The following is a 13,591-nucleotide window of genomic DNA, read 5'->3' as shown; positions in this document are numbered from 1 at the left end:
TAAATTATATGAACATTTCTTTAAATGTATGCCTATATATTTGTATTATTTTACGCGCTCCAACTCAATTAAAATATACAAAACTTATTTTTAAAGTTTCATAAATTTTTTATTTAACTGCTTTATGCTGTTCAATTAAGTACGTGTATAACATCTAAATGTTCTGAATATAGCCAGAGATAATTTTGTGACAGACATTTCATGCTTTATAACAAAACCAGGAAGTGGTACAAAATTTAAAAGATGTCAACCATATATATGCTTGCTGACATGTAACTCAACACAAACAAAATAGTAGAACATTCTTAGTCTTAGTAGAATGTGCGATCCATATGCGTATTCAGCGAGAAATTTCGATACATGCCAAAGCGCACGACATCATTGGAGAATCTCTGGGAGAGTGGAAAGAAACGTGCAGGTATGGTATAAGCATTGGGCGCATAGTAGCCATATTCAGAGTTGCATGTGCGATACATGGTATTGGTGTCCTTTTCTACGCCATAGCCCTTGAAATTGTCTGCAAGCCGAGAGGAGAGATTAGAGTGAATGCAAGAGTTGCAATCAATATGGTTGGCTACTTACAGGGACATTTGATGTCCTCGCGCTTGTGCAGATTCTCATAAAGCTTGGCTGTCTGCACCACCGGCTTACGTTTAATAAATTTTAGAAATTCTACTTCGGGATTGAAGGTCTCCAAATCATCACAGAAATTGTCGCACATTTTGATTTAAATTAGCGCTACTTTTAATAAATATAAAATTTTAGTTCTGAGTTGTTTTCGTTAAATTGTTAACTGCGCTACAATTCGAGCATATCGAACAAATAATTTACATGGGCAAAGGTTGCTTGGTTACGAGATTCGACAGTGAAAGGGTATTTGAAACTGACGTAAATAAGCGCCATTCGAAAGCCACCTGCCAATGACGCCTGCGCTCTATGCGCTGTCAGTTTGACAGATGATGCTGAGTTAACCCTGTAAAAAACATATACACAAATTACCAAGCAACTTGTTTGGTCTGCCTCATGCACAAAATGTACAATTTGTCCAATGTGCTTAACTTTATCATATGCATGGCGAGCTTCAGCCAATCATTCGATGGCACCTTGGCGGTCAAGCGGGGACCGCATCATCCGCGCGGCGAGACCCGACGAGTGGACCAGCATCTGACACACGAGGAGCAGTGAGTTCAAGAGGGGTTGTGCGTACTTATTTGATAAATATTTGGATTTTTTAACGCTCAATGCACAGCCGCATCGATGATGATCTAAGGGACATGGGTATACAGGCGAGCTTGGATGATATGAGTGAGGAGGAAAAGATATTCTACATGTTTAAGGTGCGTAGCTCTCCATTGCCGTATATCTGATACACATTCACACACATACACACGTAAATAGGCTCACGACAATGACAACAACAATGCCCTGGATGGTCTTGAGATGATACAATCGGCCATGCATCATAATTATGATTACTTCAAGAACAGCGAACGCGACGATTACCTGCCAAATGCAAGCGAAGACCTAGATCATTTTATAGGTAAGCAGTCTTATGAAATATACTTATATATGAGTTGAGGAATATTCAACGATTTAATAGAGGCCATCGACAAGTTTCTACTGATTGCGGATGATAACAACGATGGGTTTCTGCACTATCCGGAGTTTGTTAAGGCCGTTACCGGCGGCAAAGAGCAGTTGGCACTGGAGAGAAATATGCTGCGCTGAACTGAACGCAAAAAACCTCATCTGGACACAATAATAGATATAGCTTAGTTAAATTTTAGCATTTAGCATATGTATTTCCACGTTGAGCCAATGAGACTGTACAGAATACACATACACACACATGAACACATTTGAACATTTACACTCTAGCCGCGGCCTAAAGCAATACTACAATAGCACTATATAAATACATTTTTCATTTGTACTACAATATATAAACAGGAGTATGATAAACAGCAAACGAACAGGCATCAATGCCCTGGCTATAAGAGGCCATCGCAGGATTGGGTGGTGTTGCAGCTGGCTCCGCGATAGCCATCGTAGGCGGCGCGCTCCATCAGCACGATGAGATCATTATAGCGCGGCTTCTCCAAGGGTACGCTTTGAATTATTAGTCATACATAAATGCTGGATATGGAAAATATATTTCAATATGTTTGCTTAGCTCACCCCTGGAATATTTGAATGGCGCCCAGCAGCGCACGGGCCGCCTTGGCGTACTCGTAGGCCGCGTTTGGACATGCACAGGCTGCGGCATACAGGCAGTCATCGTGGCCGGCTCCCTGGGCAGCTAAGAAACCCATTATAAGATAGTCATCGCCTGAGGTGATACCCAGGCCATAGGTTCCGTCGATGCGGGATGCGGAACGCGCATAGCCATGGCCATAGCCGCTCCAGTGGCCCGCCCCCAGTAGTCCAGCCGAAAAGATCAGCACCTTAAGCAGCACAATAATCAGCAAATTGGTCAGATTCAAGCTGAGCACCTGTAAATAGCTGACACATGCAGTAATTATGTCTCGGTTGTAATATGCAAATATGCACGCACTTGACTATTTCCCGCTGAGCGATGCAGCAGCTCTTTGGCCACCTGTACAACAACATGACCTGCCGGGCTGGCGAACATATCCTGAGCGCTCCTTAGCCACGATAGCGGTCGCACTACAATCTGGCTGTCATTCAGTATATTCGCTGAGCTCTCCAGCGGCTGCAGATGGAGGCTTACGCTGGCTGCCTGACAGCAGCCCAGGACTGCCAGCAATGTCAGGGGAAGCCAAAGTGTTGTTGCATAACTCCAGTTGGCTTGCGTTTTATTTATTGTTGTTGCTGTCATTGTGGAAGATCGCGTGCGCATTGTTGTTGTTTTGTGGTGTTTTTTCGTCAGCTGGCGCGTTGTGACTGGTCCGAGGCATTGCGAGTGCCTGGTTTTTATCTGTCGCACATCTGCCGACCAAAATTGTTCCGCCCATACAGGTAGCTGCACAGGCAAGGCCAGAAACCCAAACTCAGGCCCATGGAGACGTTGCATGTTTATGTTGTGCCTCGCTGCACCATAAAAGAGAGCACGGAGAGATTACCGGCAAGAGACATTGATGCAGCGAAAGATCGGCTGTTTTCCTGGTGTCATTAGCCTAAAATTGGCCAGACAGTTTTCCACTTCAAGGATTCGCACCTGCAACCGGCTTACCTATGCTATTCTCTCGCCAATGTCAAATATTTCCAGGTAAACGCACGCGAAATTGAGCGTGGAATAGTCCCAGCTTAAGTAAAGTAGCACACATTTAGTTATTTATTTATTTTTTTTTTTGAATCAATCATCAACTCGTTTATTGTTACTTGGGTTTCTGTAGTTGCTGTATTGCCGTTGGAACAGTTGGAAAGTATATATGGAATGAATAATGAATATTTATGAATAATGCTTGTACATATAGATTCCCAATAAATTTGATTGTTATTTAAATGTTATTAATGTATTTGTAGATGCTTAATGAGCAAGTATAATTCAATTCATATAAATTTTCATTTTCAAAATTTCGATTTTCATATGCAATTACAGACAACATACAAGTATATAATAGGTATATAAGTACGCGTGTATATATGTAGATACTTCTTTACTATACTTTCACAATAATACGAGTATTTGTTTGTATATTATTTTGCAACAATATGTAGTATGTATAAGAATTATGCATATATTTTATAATATATGTTCTTTTTTTATTATTTATTTAATATTTTTGTTTGTGTTTTCGTTTACTTTTGTGTTTCTTGTGTAATCTTGTAATATTTCAGCATTGGTTTCATTCATTATGCGCTTCATGATATTATCTTGTGTGATATACATATGTATGTTAGCACGATACGTGAATGGGTAAAGCCTTTATGCGTATAGGTATGACTCTGTGTCTGTGTATGTTTACCTTCTGGTCTACATTTGTCATTGTGTAAATACATGTTTCTAAAAACAATTGAGTATGATTTAATATGTGCCAGTTGATGTTATATTAGGTATTTAAGTTGATTCAAATGATGATGTTGGGGGCTACGAATGTTGCGAAGTACATGTAGCCAATTGTGTATACATATATGTAAAAATGATTAAATTTATGTTAGCTTTGGTGCATAACTATGAGAACAAATAAAGCTCAGAGTTATTCGTAAATGTTTTTAAAATTAACAAGAACCCTTTGTAAACGTTATTATTAAATTCGTAATATGTATTCCAAGAACTGTTCGCTTTTGTAAAACACTACTAAAATTTGACAGTTTTAATGAGTGGAAATCGGTTTGAATTGTAAAGCTTAGTTTAAAAAGGGCTTGGCTAAAATATGTCTATCGCTTCAATTGTATATCTGTTCACTAAATAATTTAACTGCTATTTTTTTTTATTTAAAATACATGTTTTAATTATTTTATTGGTTGCCAACAAAATAATTTAAAACGGGAAAGGTCGCCAAAACCAACACTAAAATACATATTTCTAAAAGTTTTGGACATAAAACCGAAGCTAAAAGTTGGTTTAACTATTTTCGCGATATGTAACAACAAAATCAATCTAAATATTTATCTATTGTTAAAAATAATGCTTAAACGTGTGCGTAACAAAATGAATAAAACAATTACTGCTAAAGCATACTCTTCAGTTAATACTGCAATAAGCTTCTTCGCATATACATATGCATTTTATAATATTTTCGTTGTTGCCTTCAACATTCACGAGTTGTCAATATAATAGAAAATTTGCCTGCCTCTGTGCGTTTAATCCATAAACAATTCGGTGTCACATATACATATGTGTAAGTAGCCATATAAATGTGTTCTATTGCCTCGAAGCATCCTTTTAAAAGTCCTCATGTTCTGCTATCGTATTTTGTTCATTAATCTTAATGTAACATTGCTTAGTTCGCAGTTGGTATGAGGCCCTTCGGTAGTTAGTTGAATAGTTTGCCTTTATCGGTTAGACGAGTATGTTTCTATGTGGGTATAAACATTAACTACTAATATAAGTACTGTATAATAATATTTGTGGGCATATAATATACTTTTAATTTGTGTGTAATAGCCTTTGTGTATGCTTTGGTATGTAACATTTGCTCATATATAATTATTTTGAAATAAGTACATATATACGTATGTATATATGTATATTAATAACCATCGTTTGCATTATAAACATTTAGTATATTAGTTGAAGATTATTTTTCTTTTTATATTGTCTTTTATCTAAGCACACGAATCCAACGAAATGTGGATTGTGCTCTTTAGTAGTTTATGTTAAGATTCATAATTTCTCATTTTCTTCTCTTCGTTTAACAATTAAATTTGGTAATTTTGTATTATTCGAATGAATTCAATAGCAAGTTAACATGTAATATACGCTTGCAAATATGCATATTTAGCAATATTTAATATGTCTCAATAATTATTAAATTGGATGTTCAATTTATTCAAACGTTCTTCTCAATAAAGTTCTTCCCAATATTTTTCTTACTTTCAAATGAAAAGCTTTCAAAACGTTTCTCGAGTGTATATCCTCCAGCTCATGCTGCAAAACCAGTCAAGTCATCATCGAAGTTTCACATTCTTATGGGCTTTACTTGCATTATTATTGTTATTTTGGTGGTTATAATTATACATAGTGTATTTTCATAGTTTATTTTGTTTACCTTTTTCTTCTTCTTTTTCTTTCCTTTTTCATATTGCAACTGAGAAGTAACTGCATACATATTTAATAGATATATATATATATATATATATATATGCATATATATTAATAAATATATATAGAGAATAACAGGAAATGGTACATATAAATTGTAGCATATTCAAATAACTTGTATCGATAGTGAAAACTATAGTAACTCAATGTGTATAGGTGATGCTGATGCTAATGCTGATGCAGTTGAGTATATTTTTATGTATTTCTATGCTTATGTTCATTCCCTCATGAAACCAGGAAACTTCGGAGGCAGAAAAAAGACAGTTTTCCTATAGTTTAAGTGTAGTATGATTTCTACTCTGAACGCTGCTTTATCTGTGTGTATATGTGTGTGTGAGTGTGTATGTGTGTATGTATGTGTGCGCGCGTGTGTGGATTTATTTTAAATCTAATTCATCCTCCTCCTCAGGCTTGGGGTTCCATCGTTTGCTTGTTGAGCTTATGCTGCTTATGCTGCCCGAATCGCTATAGTCGCTGAAGGCTGCATTCTGTATGCCCTCATAGATCTTATAGGTGGAGCTGGCTCCAACGCCGCTCGAGCTCATGCTCATGCTCTTGGCAGCGCCAAAACGATCGCTTTTATAGTTGGAGGGTGGACCACCAAAGATCATGTCCGCGTCAGAGATGGAACCGCCGGAGCGCGTGTATTTGCCATTGCCTGGGCTAGAGGTCGTTGTCTTGCCGTTGCCGAATATGATGTCCAAGTCGGATTGCTTCGATGCTGTAAATACAGATAGAAGTTAATAACGGCATTCACCATCAACTTCGAGATGCACATCAATTTTGCGTGGGTGCAGTTGAGAGCCAATTCTAGCGCGCTTAACACTAGCACTACTTATGCCAATTGCTTACACACTGATATGTGATATGTATGAAAGATGACAGAATGAGCGTTACCAAAAATGCGTCCACAAGTGATGCAAATATGACAGTGAATAAGAGGTATCTTAGGGAATAAAGTATAAGTCATCCAAGAGTCTCTACTCAAAAGTAGTTCGTAATGAGTGTGCATGCGTAACTCAAATGAATTATGAATCATGTAATGAATCAATTTGGGGTACAGTTAATAAAACCTACATGCATACATACATACATGAAGGTATGTACATATGTATACATCTCTGTTTGGGGCCAGTCTATGTAATTGAACTTTTTTGAACTTTTGATAACTCTGCATTTGCTTTTTTTACTCTTTAGTACACACTCACACTTACATACATACATACGTATAGAGAAAGGATAATATAAATTATAGATAAAAACAGAAACAGTTGCAAATACATCTATTGAATTTTGGACTACTTGAAGCGCCTGTAGATAGTACTTGCTGTTTTTTTTTTTAGTAGTGTCTTGTGTGGGCGTGTCTTTGTGCGTGCCGAGAAAGCCAGAAAATAACTGAGTTTGCGGTGCGGGCAATCGAGTAGTTACTGTACGGCAGAGTTCCTGTTGGTTGTGGCATGTGTTTCGAGTTAGCTGTGTTCGTGAAGATTCGTGCGTGCAGGCAAGCGAATAGCAGCACTGGCGAGTGGCGAACTTACAAACAGTTTGCGGCGCACACGTCGTATACGTTACGTTTGGCTTACACTTTCAAAGTTGGCTATCAATGAAGAAAATCAATGAAGAATACACAGTGGCACCTAATTTTCTTTGGCTAACGCTCGATTCGCTCTCTACTTGGCTAAAAGGGTTGTTATCGATTACATCTTAACTTGGTCGCTGCTAAACTCGCATTATATATGTAATCTCGGTATATATGTAAAAGTATGTGAGTATGTAAGTATATAAGTATGGTATGTATGTGTTATAGGTTATTGTGAGAGTATTCGTTAGTTGCGTTGATATTGCTGCTGATGCTGATATTGATGCTGATGCTGTTATTGTTACTGTTACTGATACTGATGTGAGATTTAATGACAATGGATATGAGCGTAGTTCAATATATATTTGGCAGCCTAGTCTAGGTCTTGCGCAGCGTTAGGCTGACCAGCAGCACGCCCACCGCTAGATAATTACCATTGCTCTCGGAGCGGGAGTAAGAGGGCCGCGTGTACGAGGGCAGATCGCTGGGATTGTTGTAGCCGGCCTGCGATGCCAACGAATTAGAATCGTAGCCGGAGGTGTCACCAGGCAAAGCCGCTGTGGTTACAGCAGCCGGCGCACTGTAAACACTGGCCGATCTTATGCCAATAGCCGTGCGCCAATCATTGTTGGAGGCCGAACTGGTAATGGCAGCGGCGCCGACGGCACCGGTGCTAATCGCTGTAATACCGCTGGCCTCTCCGGCGCCTGTGGCCGTGGCAGCTGTGTTTGTGGTGTTAGTGTCCATGCGCGTTATCGTCTCAATGGAACTGATGCTGTCGTAGTTGCCGTAGCTGGTCTTGTCCTTGCTGAGTGAGCTGCTGAAGCTGCTGCGATAGGCGCTGGCGCTGACGCTGGAGCTGTTTGTGTTTGTGTTGATGTTGGCATTGGAGCTCACATTGGGCGGAGGTGGTGGCGGCCCAGCTGGTGGTGGCGGTGACTTGATGGGGTTGCCATTCCGATTGATGCGTGACGAAATCGAAGACGAGGATATCGATGACGAAGATGAGGTTGTGTTCGAGGCAGCGCCGATGCTAGCGATGCTAACTGACTTGTGTGGCTCCTTGTCGAATGGATTAACGCGTTCCTGTGGCTCAAAGTTGGTAACTGGCTGGTAGCCGCCAGTTGTTGTTGGGTTATCCGTAGTTGTATTGACGCTATCCGAAACGCTGGCAGCGAGCTTAGCGGCTGAGCTGACCGCTGTTGTTGCTGCTGCTGGCTCCTCCAGCGGTCGGCTGGGCTGTGTAGAGATCACATCCGTGCCGCTAGATTTGCCGCCCGAGGCGAACGAGAACTGCTTTCCCAGAAAAGAGCCGCTGAAGGCACTGCCTCCGCTGCTGGTGGGTCCAGCGCTGCTGGGCACGCTGCCCAGGCCGCTGCTGTTACTTGTCTCGCTCGCCGTTCTGCCGCGTTTCTTATTAGCGATTTCCTACATGTCACCAAAGATCCCCGCAAAAGTCTTCCTCAGGTTCTTCATGGTGTCCTCCGCATCCTCAACGACAGAGGTCTGAGTTTGCGGAGGACGCTGTCCGACCCTGGACACTGACGAGATGCTCGATGCCTGTGATGTTTGCGAATCGCGGCGCACGCCACCCACTGTGCTGGGCACTGACGAAGAGGGCTCCTCTGGCAGCTCTGAAATGCTGCTGCGGCTGCTCAGCCGCCCAATGGAGCCCACCGCTGGAGAGGTGCGTTCCGGAATTGGCGGTGGTCCGCCCATCGGGGCTGGCCTGGGCCCGGCGGGCAGCGGCGGTGTCGGTGCTAGGTCATCAGTAGGACTCTCGCCGCGAGAAGAGACCGATGATCGTGATGGCAACTTAGCAGGTGCAGTCTGTGCCATACTGGGACGGCAGACATTCTGTATGGTGTGTACAAGCTGTAAGTAAGTGCTCAAATGTTCTTCTGGTATCTGAACTCACCTGCATGCGTCCTGACACCAGATCGGCTATCTGCCTGCGATCTTCCTCCTGGCTGTCGCCAATCAGAGCGAAGGTGCTATCACAGGCACTAATAATGTACTCGCGTCCATCTTTTCCTACCACTACTGAGACGCCGCACACCTCCATGCCGCCAAATAGCTCCGATATCTGTGAATAAGGCGATATATATTTAGTATGTATGTATATTTACAAATGTCTGTACATAGCTCAATTGCATCAAAATCATAATCTGTTTTCGATTTCATGCACAGTTTACAGTTCTGGTTCTGTGTGGGCTGCTGTTGCAGTTGCTACTTATGTATTTAGCGTTTGTTGTATGTTACTCTGTTTCGCAAGGTAAGGAGTATATTGGTTTTATGCGAAGTTCCACTTGTCCCCTTCCGCTACGCGAAATGCAAGCATTTATATGTTTTTCATACGAAAACCTGAAGATCAAATTTCTTATTTCCCCATAATATTTAAATTTGATCAACAAGAAAGAACGACTATCTTTGGCACACCGTATATAAATTACTCTTATATATGTCTATACAAGATTAAGAAATCTTTTATAGAAGGGCTTTATTTCCAAACGATTGTTCCTTTCGAAATACATATAATAGATTGCTACCACTCCCACGTTCGCACCCATAATTTAGATGCTGTAATTACGCTGAGCACAGAGTATGGCGCAGTCGTGAGATTGCAACTGCAACATTTTTACTGGCTGTTGTTGCAATTGCTCTCGCCAGCTTTTGGTTTTAATTACAAACACAGTTTGTTTTGATTAGGGGTTTGTTTTGATTAGCTTAGAACTGTGGGCATCAGATCTCTGATGGGGTATACGGCCACCCACCTAAAAGCTCATAACTGAACTGCCGCGCTGCTTGGCAGCTTATCTAAGCAATGTGCAAATTGCAAGAATTGCGGCTCAATTATACGCATATGCGGATATTCTGAGTCAGCTTTGGGCCCAGCTATTTTCGAGCTGAGTTCTATGCCATTTATGGCCATGATAAAATGCCGCAATTGATGGCATTCTCATGTTTCACAGTAATTATTGCGGTACTCGTTGTACCCGTTGCATCATAACTAATTCCCGTAGTATGTAAGTGCACTCTGTTTACATTAATGCGCTTAGCATATTCATGAATGTTCGAATAATTCGAAGCAACGCCGGCTCTCGATCGGCTTGTGGGGCTCAACACCGCCCAGGGTTAAAACCCACCGAAACCAAATTGTGAGCCCAAAATGTGCCGCAAATAATTCAAGTCGATTTTGCAGCTATTTTGATTGGCAACGTTTGATTAATGTGCGCCTCGCTCTGGGCTGCCTTTCAGATACATGCTCATAAATGCGACTTAAACGTTCAGTGCTTGCTCTATAAATGGGCATCTCAGCTTTCTGATCAGGCCGGCAATGCATAGAAGACTGAATATATATATTGGCTATACAATAAAATGGTGGTCAAGCCAGCCATTAAGTATATTATCATTATTTTATGGACCAACTTATGGTAGCGTGGTGTCCAAGCTGATTTGCTCCTGCTTTCCCCTTTTCTTCAATTTTTAGCAATCATTTTTCCTACAGTTCAAACGTTTTTTTTTTTTTGTGAAAAATTTGTTGTATGGTAATGACATTAAACAAGGTTTCTTCATTGATCTCATTCCAAAAATCGTACTCTTTTACTATTATTTAAAATGCTTCTGCTTTGCTGTTAGCGTATTTAAAGTTCGAAGCGCTCGAATTGGTTTGGATTTCATATTTGACTAACTGTTTCAAGTCGGCTGGCTCTGTTTTGAGTTTCGAATTGTGAGACTTACCTCATCCACCCAGGTTTTGTACTTCTCGGTTAAAGTGATTTGCTCGAGCATGGCTGAGCCTTGATTGGTCTTCCAATTTCCAGTGATGGATTTGCGCCTGTAACAGAGAGCAGCAAGCATGAAAACATAATAAATTAGTCGAAAAAGCGTAGATAATGTGCAGAAGCAGACGATTTTCATTGGGGGTACTTTGAACTCGCCGTCGAATTTCGTGAACCCAAACAATGAACTGCACTTTGTAGATAATTGCCAATTGGGCTGCATTTAGGTTCCTTTTGCTTGCTGACAGTTGCAGCTAAGCCCAAGGTCAATTGCCAGGCAGCGGCACATGCACTCGACCTTATACCCATCAAGATCGACATCGACATCGACGTCGCCATCTACATTGATATCAAGTCTTTCAGCTTTTAGCGATGCGGTGCCGGGGTCTGTCTGCGGCTTGTGGTCTGCACATGTAGTCACTTACATAAAAGCCTTGTAGTTGTTGCCAATCTTTTGAATGTGCACGCTGAACTTGGCATCGATGTAGGGCTCGATGGTGCAATAACAATGCGAATCGTTTCCAGCGCCGCTAACAAGTCCGGCGGCATCTTGCAACGCGCTCTGATTCTCCAGACGGGCCGTGGCCACTCCGCCATGGCAATGTCCAGCCTTCAGTACGCAGGGGAACTTGGTGAATTGGAACTGCAGTGATAAAAAGCAACGAAGTCCAAAGTTGAGACTGATTGGAAATATACATATAAATTAAAGTATATTGATAATACTTTGTTTGCTGTTGGTTTTTCTTTAATTTTCTGAGGAAAATGAATGTATCCGTATTAATTTGTTGGAAGAGCGCCAAAATCGGGTTGCGGGTCGTTATTTTTGCTCGACTTCCGATTTTTATTTTGCTTATCGAATTGCGTATATTATATAGTATATACGCTATTAAACGTGTGGGTGGAAATGTTGTTGAATGTGCGCCAAGTTATTTGGCTCAAAATGCAACTTTCCACGAATTTGTTTGATTTTTATTGTGAAATATTTTTTTAGCGAACAATTGTTAGTCAATATAGCTATTAATAAAACAATCGAAAATAATGCGTAGTTTATTAAACTATTTTTATATTCATTTTTAAAATATATTTTAAACTTAGGAACGTCTTTTATTTATTAATATCTATTTATAATAATTTCCAAGATCGTTAACATATTTTTCATTTTTCTAATAGGCGCTGAAGCATCACCGAGCTAATCACATATATTTCGATTCACAGCCATCCCCATCCCCAATATTTATCTCACAAACAGCACATAAATCATGTACAACCAACTGCACACATTTAACATTTATTGAAAGCACCAAAGAAAATATAATCAAACCATAACAAATGATGACGCAGACAGAAAAATTGTCGCAATTGGCGCGAAGCACAAGAAAACGCTCAATGAATATCAATGACAAAGTCGAGCGACGAGCGTCGGGCGCCGAGTGCTGAGCGGCTGGGCGTTCTAATGGAGCTCTGTACAAAACGTGGTCACACCCCCGCATAGCAGGCATTCCTGGAAGCTGGCGGCAGCTACATACAAGCGTAGTACCTCAAAGTGGCTACTTGTCTGGAGGTCTTCTGGTTATATCAGCGCACTTAAAATATGCACTGTGACGCATCTACTCAAAGATATATGTATGTATGTCTGCTGGCTGCTGGCATCTACCTAACAGCTCCCACATATTATCGTATATGCAGATTACACTCGCATAGCAGCTTGTAGTTGTAGTTGTAGTTGTAGGCGTAGCATGAAGCATGCCCATGCCCTGCACGTGTGCGCGCCACATGGCCCGCCGCTTGGACTGGTCATGTAAGTGTACGTGAATGTGGACCTGGAAGTAAGTCATAGCTATGGGGCTGGGCTATATAACTAAATTATTGCTTGATCTGCTGCTTGAGATGCGCCATTTCTATACCATGTTGTGGAATCTGCATCGGCTGGCGCTGTTGTGGCGCCAAATATGTTTGCCGCCGCGCATAAACTGTGTGCCCGCACTCGCAATTAATAATGCTGCCAAGGTAAAATAATGCGCAGAAATATGCAATTGAGCAAGCCGCTGGCCCCTGCTAACTGCAGGCCCCTCGTCTCTCGCCCCTCGACAATCGCTCTCACTTATAATGAATTTATGACGCTTTTGATCGGCCGGCGACGGTTACGGAGACAGAGAAGGCGACGGCGAAAGCCTCTCAAATCAGGCAGTGGCAGCACTTGAGAGCTACATTGTGCGGGTGCACAAACGACTCAAGCAGCCGGAATAGCTCAAACTTTTTGAGCAGCATGCTCCCTATTAAATTATTGACGCTTTTGATCGGCCGGCGACGACCAAGGAGAAAACCTCTCAAATCCGGCAGTGGCAGTGGCAGTAGTAGCCCCTTGAGAGGTGCATTGTGCGGGTGCACAAACGACTCAAGCAGGCGAAAAAGCTCAAACTCGATGAGCAGCACGCTCGCTCTTTAACTGTAACGATCGCTGCTCTCTCCCGCCACGAACCGAGTGGCTGGCTTGCTTCGGCT

General features: G+C 41.5%; 4 protein-coding genes across 4 annotated transcripts in view; 1 reads left to right on the top strand and 3 right to left on the bottom strand.

The window, feature by feature from the left end:
• Nucleotides 1–84: 84 nt before the first annotated feature.
• On the bottom strand, nt 85–816 carry LOC135434233 (piercer of microtubule wall 1 protein). Its single transcript, XM_064690777.1, has 2 exons — nt 583–816; nt 85–517 (listed from the first exon to the last, which is right to left on the bottom strand). Exons 1-2 carry the CDS (start codon nt 719–721, stop codon nt 312–314), a joined length of 345 nt encoding a protein of 114 aa, XP_064546847.1. The 5' UTR covers nt 722–816; the 3' UTR covers nt 85–311.
• A 160-nt stretch (nt 817–976) lies between these two features.
• LOC135434173 (multiple coagulation factor deficiency protein 2 homolog) lies at nt 977–1,916 on the top strand. The gene is made up of 4 exons (XM_064690659.1): nt 977–1,181; nt 1,250–1,337; nt 1,399–1,540; nt 1,601–1,916. The coding sequence occupies exons 1-4, from the start codon at nt 1,024–1,026 to the stop codon at nt 1,726–1,728; spliced, it is 516 nt and encodes a 171-aa protein (XP_064546729.1). The 5' UTR covers nt 977–1,023; the 3' UTR covers nt 1,729–1,916.
• Nucleotides 1,917–1,991: 75 nt separating this feature from the next.
• Nucleotides 1,992–2,862, bottom strand: LOC135433973 (uncharacterized). Its single transcript, XM_064690327.1, has 3 exons — nt 2,555–2,862; nt 2,179–2,492; nt 1,992–2,109 (listed from the first exon to the last, which is right to left on the bottom strand). Exons 1-3 carry the CDS (start codon nt 2,858–2,860, stop codon nt 1,992–1,994), a joined length of 738 nt encoding a protein of 245 aa, XP_064546397.1. The 5' UTR covers nt 2,861–2,862.
• Nucleotides 2,863–3,310: 448 nt separating this feature from the next.
• Syn (synapsin) overlaps nt 3,311–13,591 on the bottom strand; it is a 32,768-nt gene continuing 22,487 nt past the window's right edge. The window contains 5 exon segments of the mRNA XM_064690211.1: nt 3,311–6,449; nt 7,742–9,164; nt 9,226–9,393; nt 11,049–11,145; nt 11,515–11,732. Coding sequence (XP_064546281.1) covers nt 6,106–6,449; nt 7,742–9,164; nt 9,226–9,393; nt 11,049–11,145; nt 11,515–11,732 — 2,250 coding nt within the window. The 3' untranslated portion in view covers nt 3,311–6,105.

Source organism: Drosophila montana, unplaced genomic scaffold (genome assembly GCF_035044405.1).
Source record: "Drosophila montana isolate Dmon_TW-CO22-7 unplaced genomic scaffold, ASM3504440v1 contig_1083_1, whole genome shotgun sequence".
Taxonomy (NCBI): domain Eukaryota; kingdom Metazoa; phylum Arthropoda; class Insecta; order Diptera; family Drosophilidae; genus Drosophila; species Drosophila montana.
This window is presented reverse-complemented; position numbering and strand designations above follow the sequence as displayed.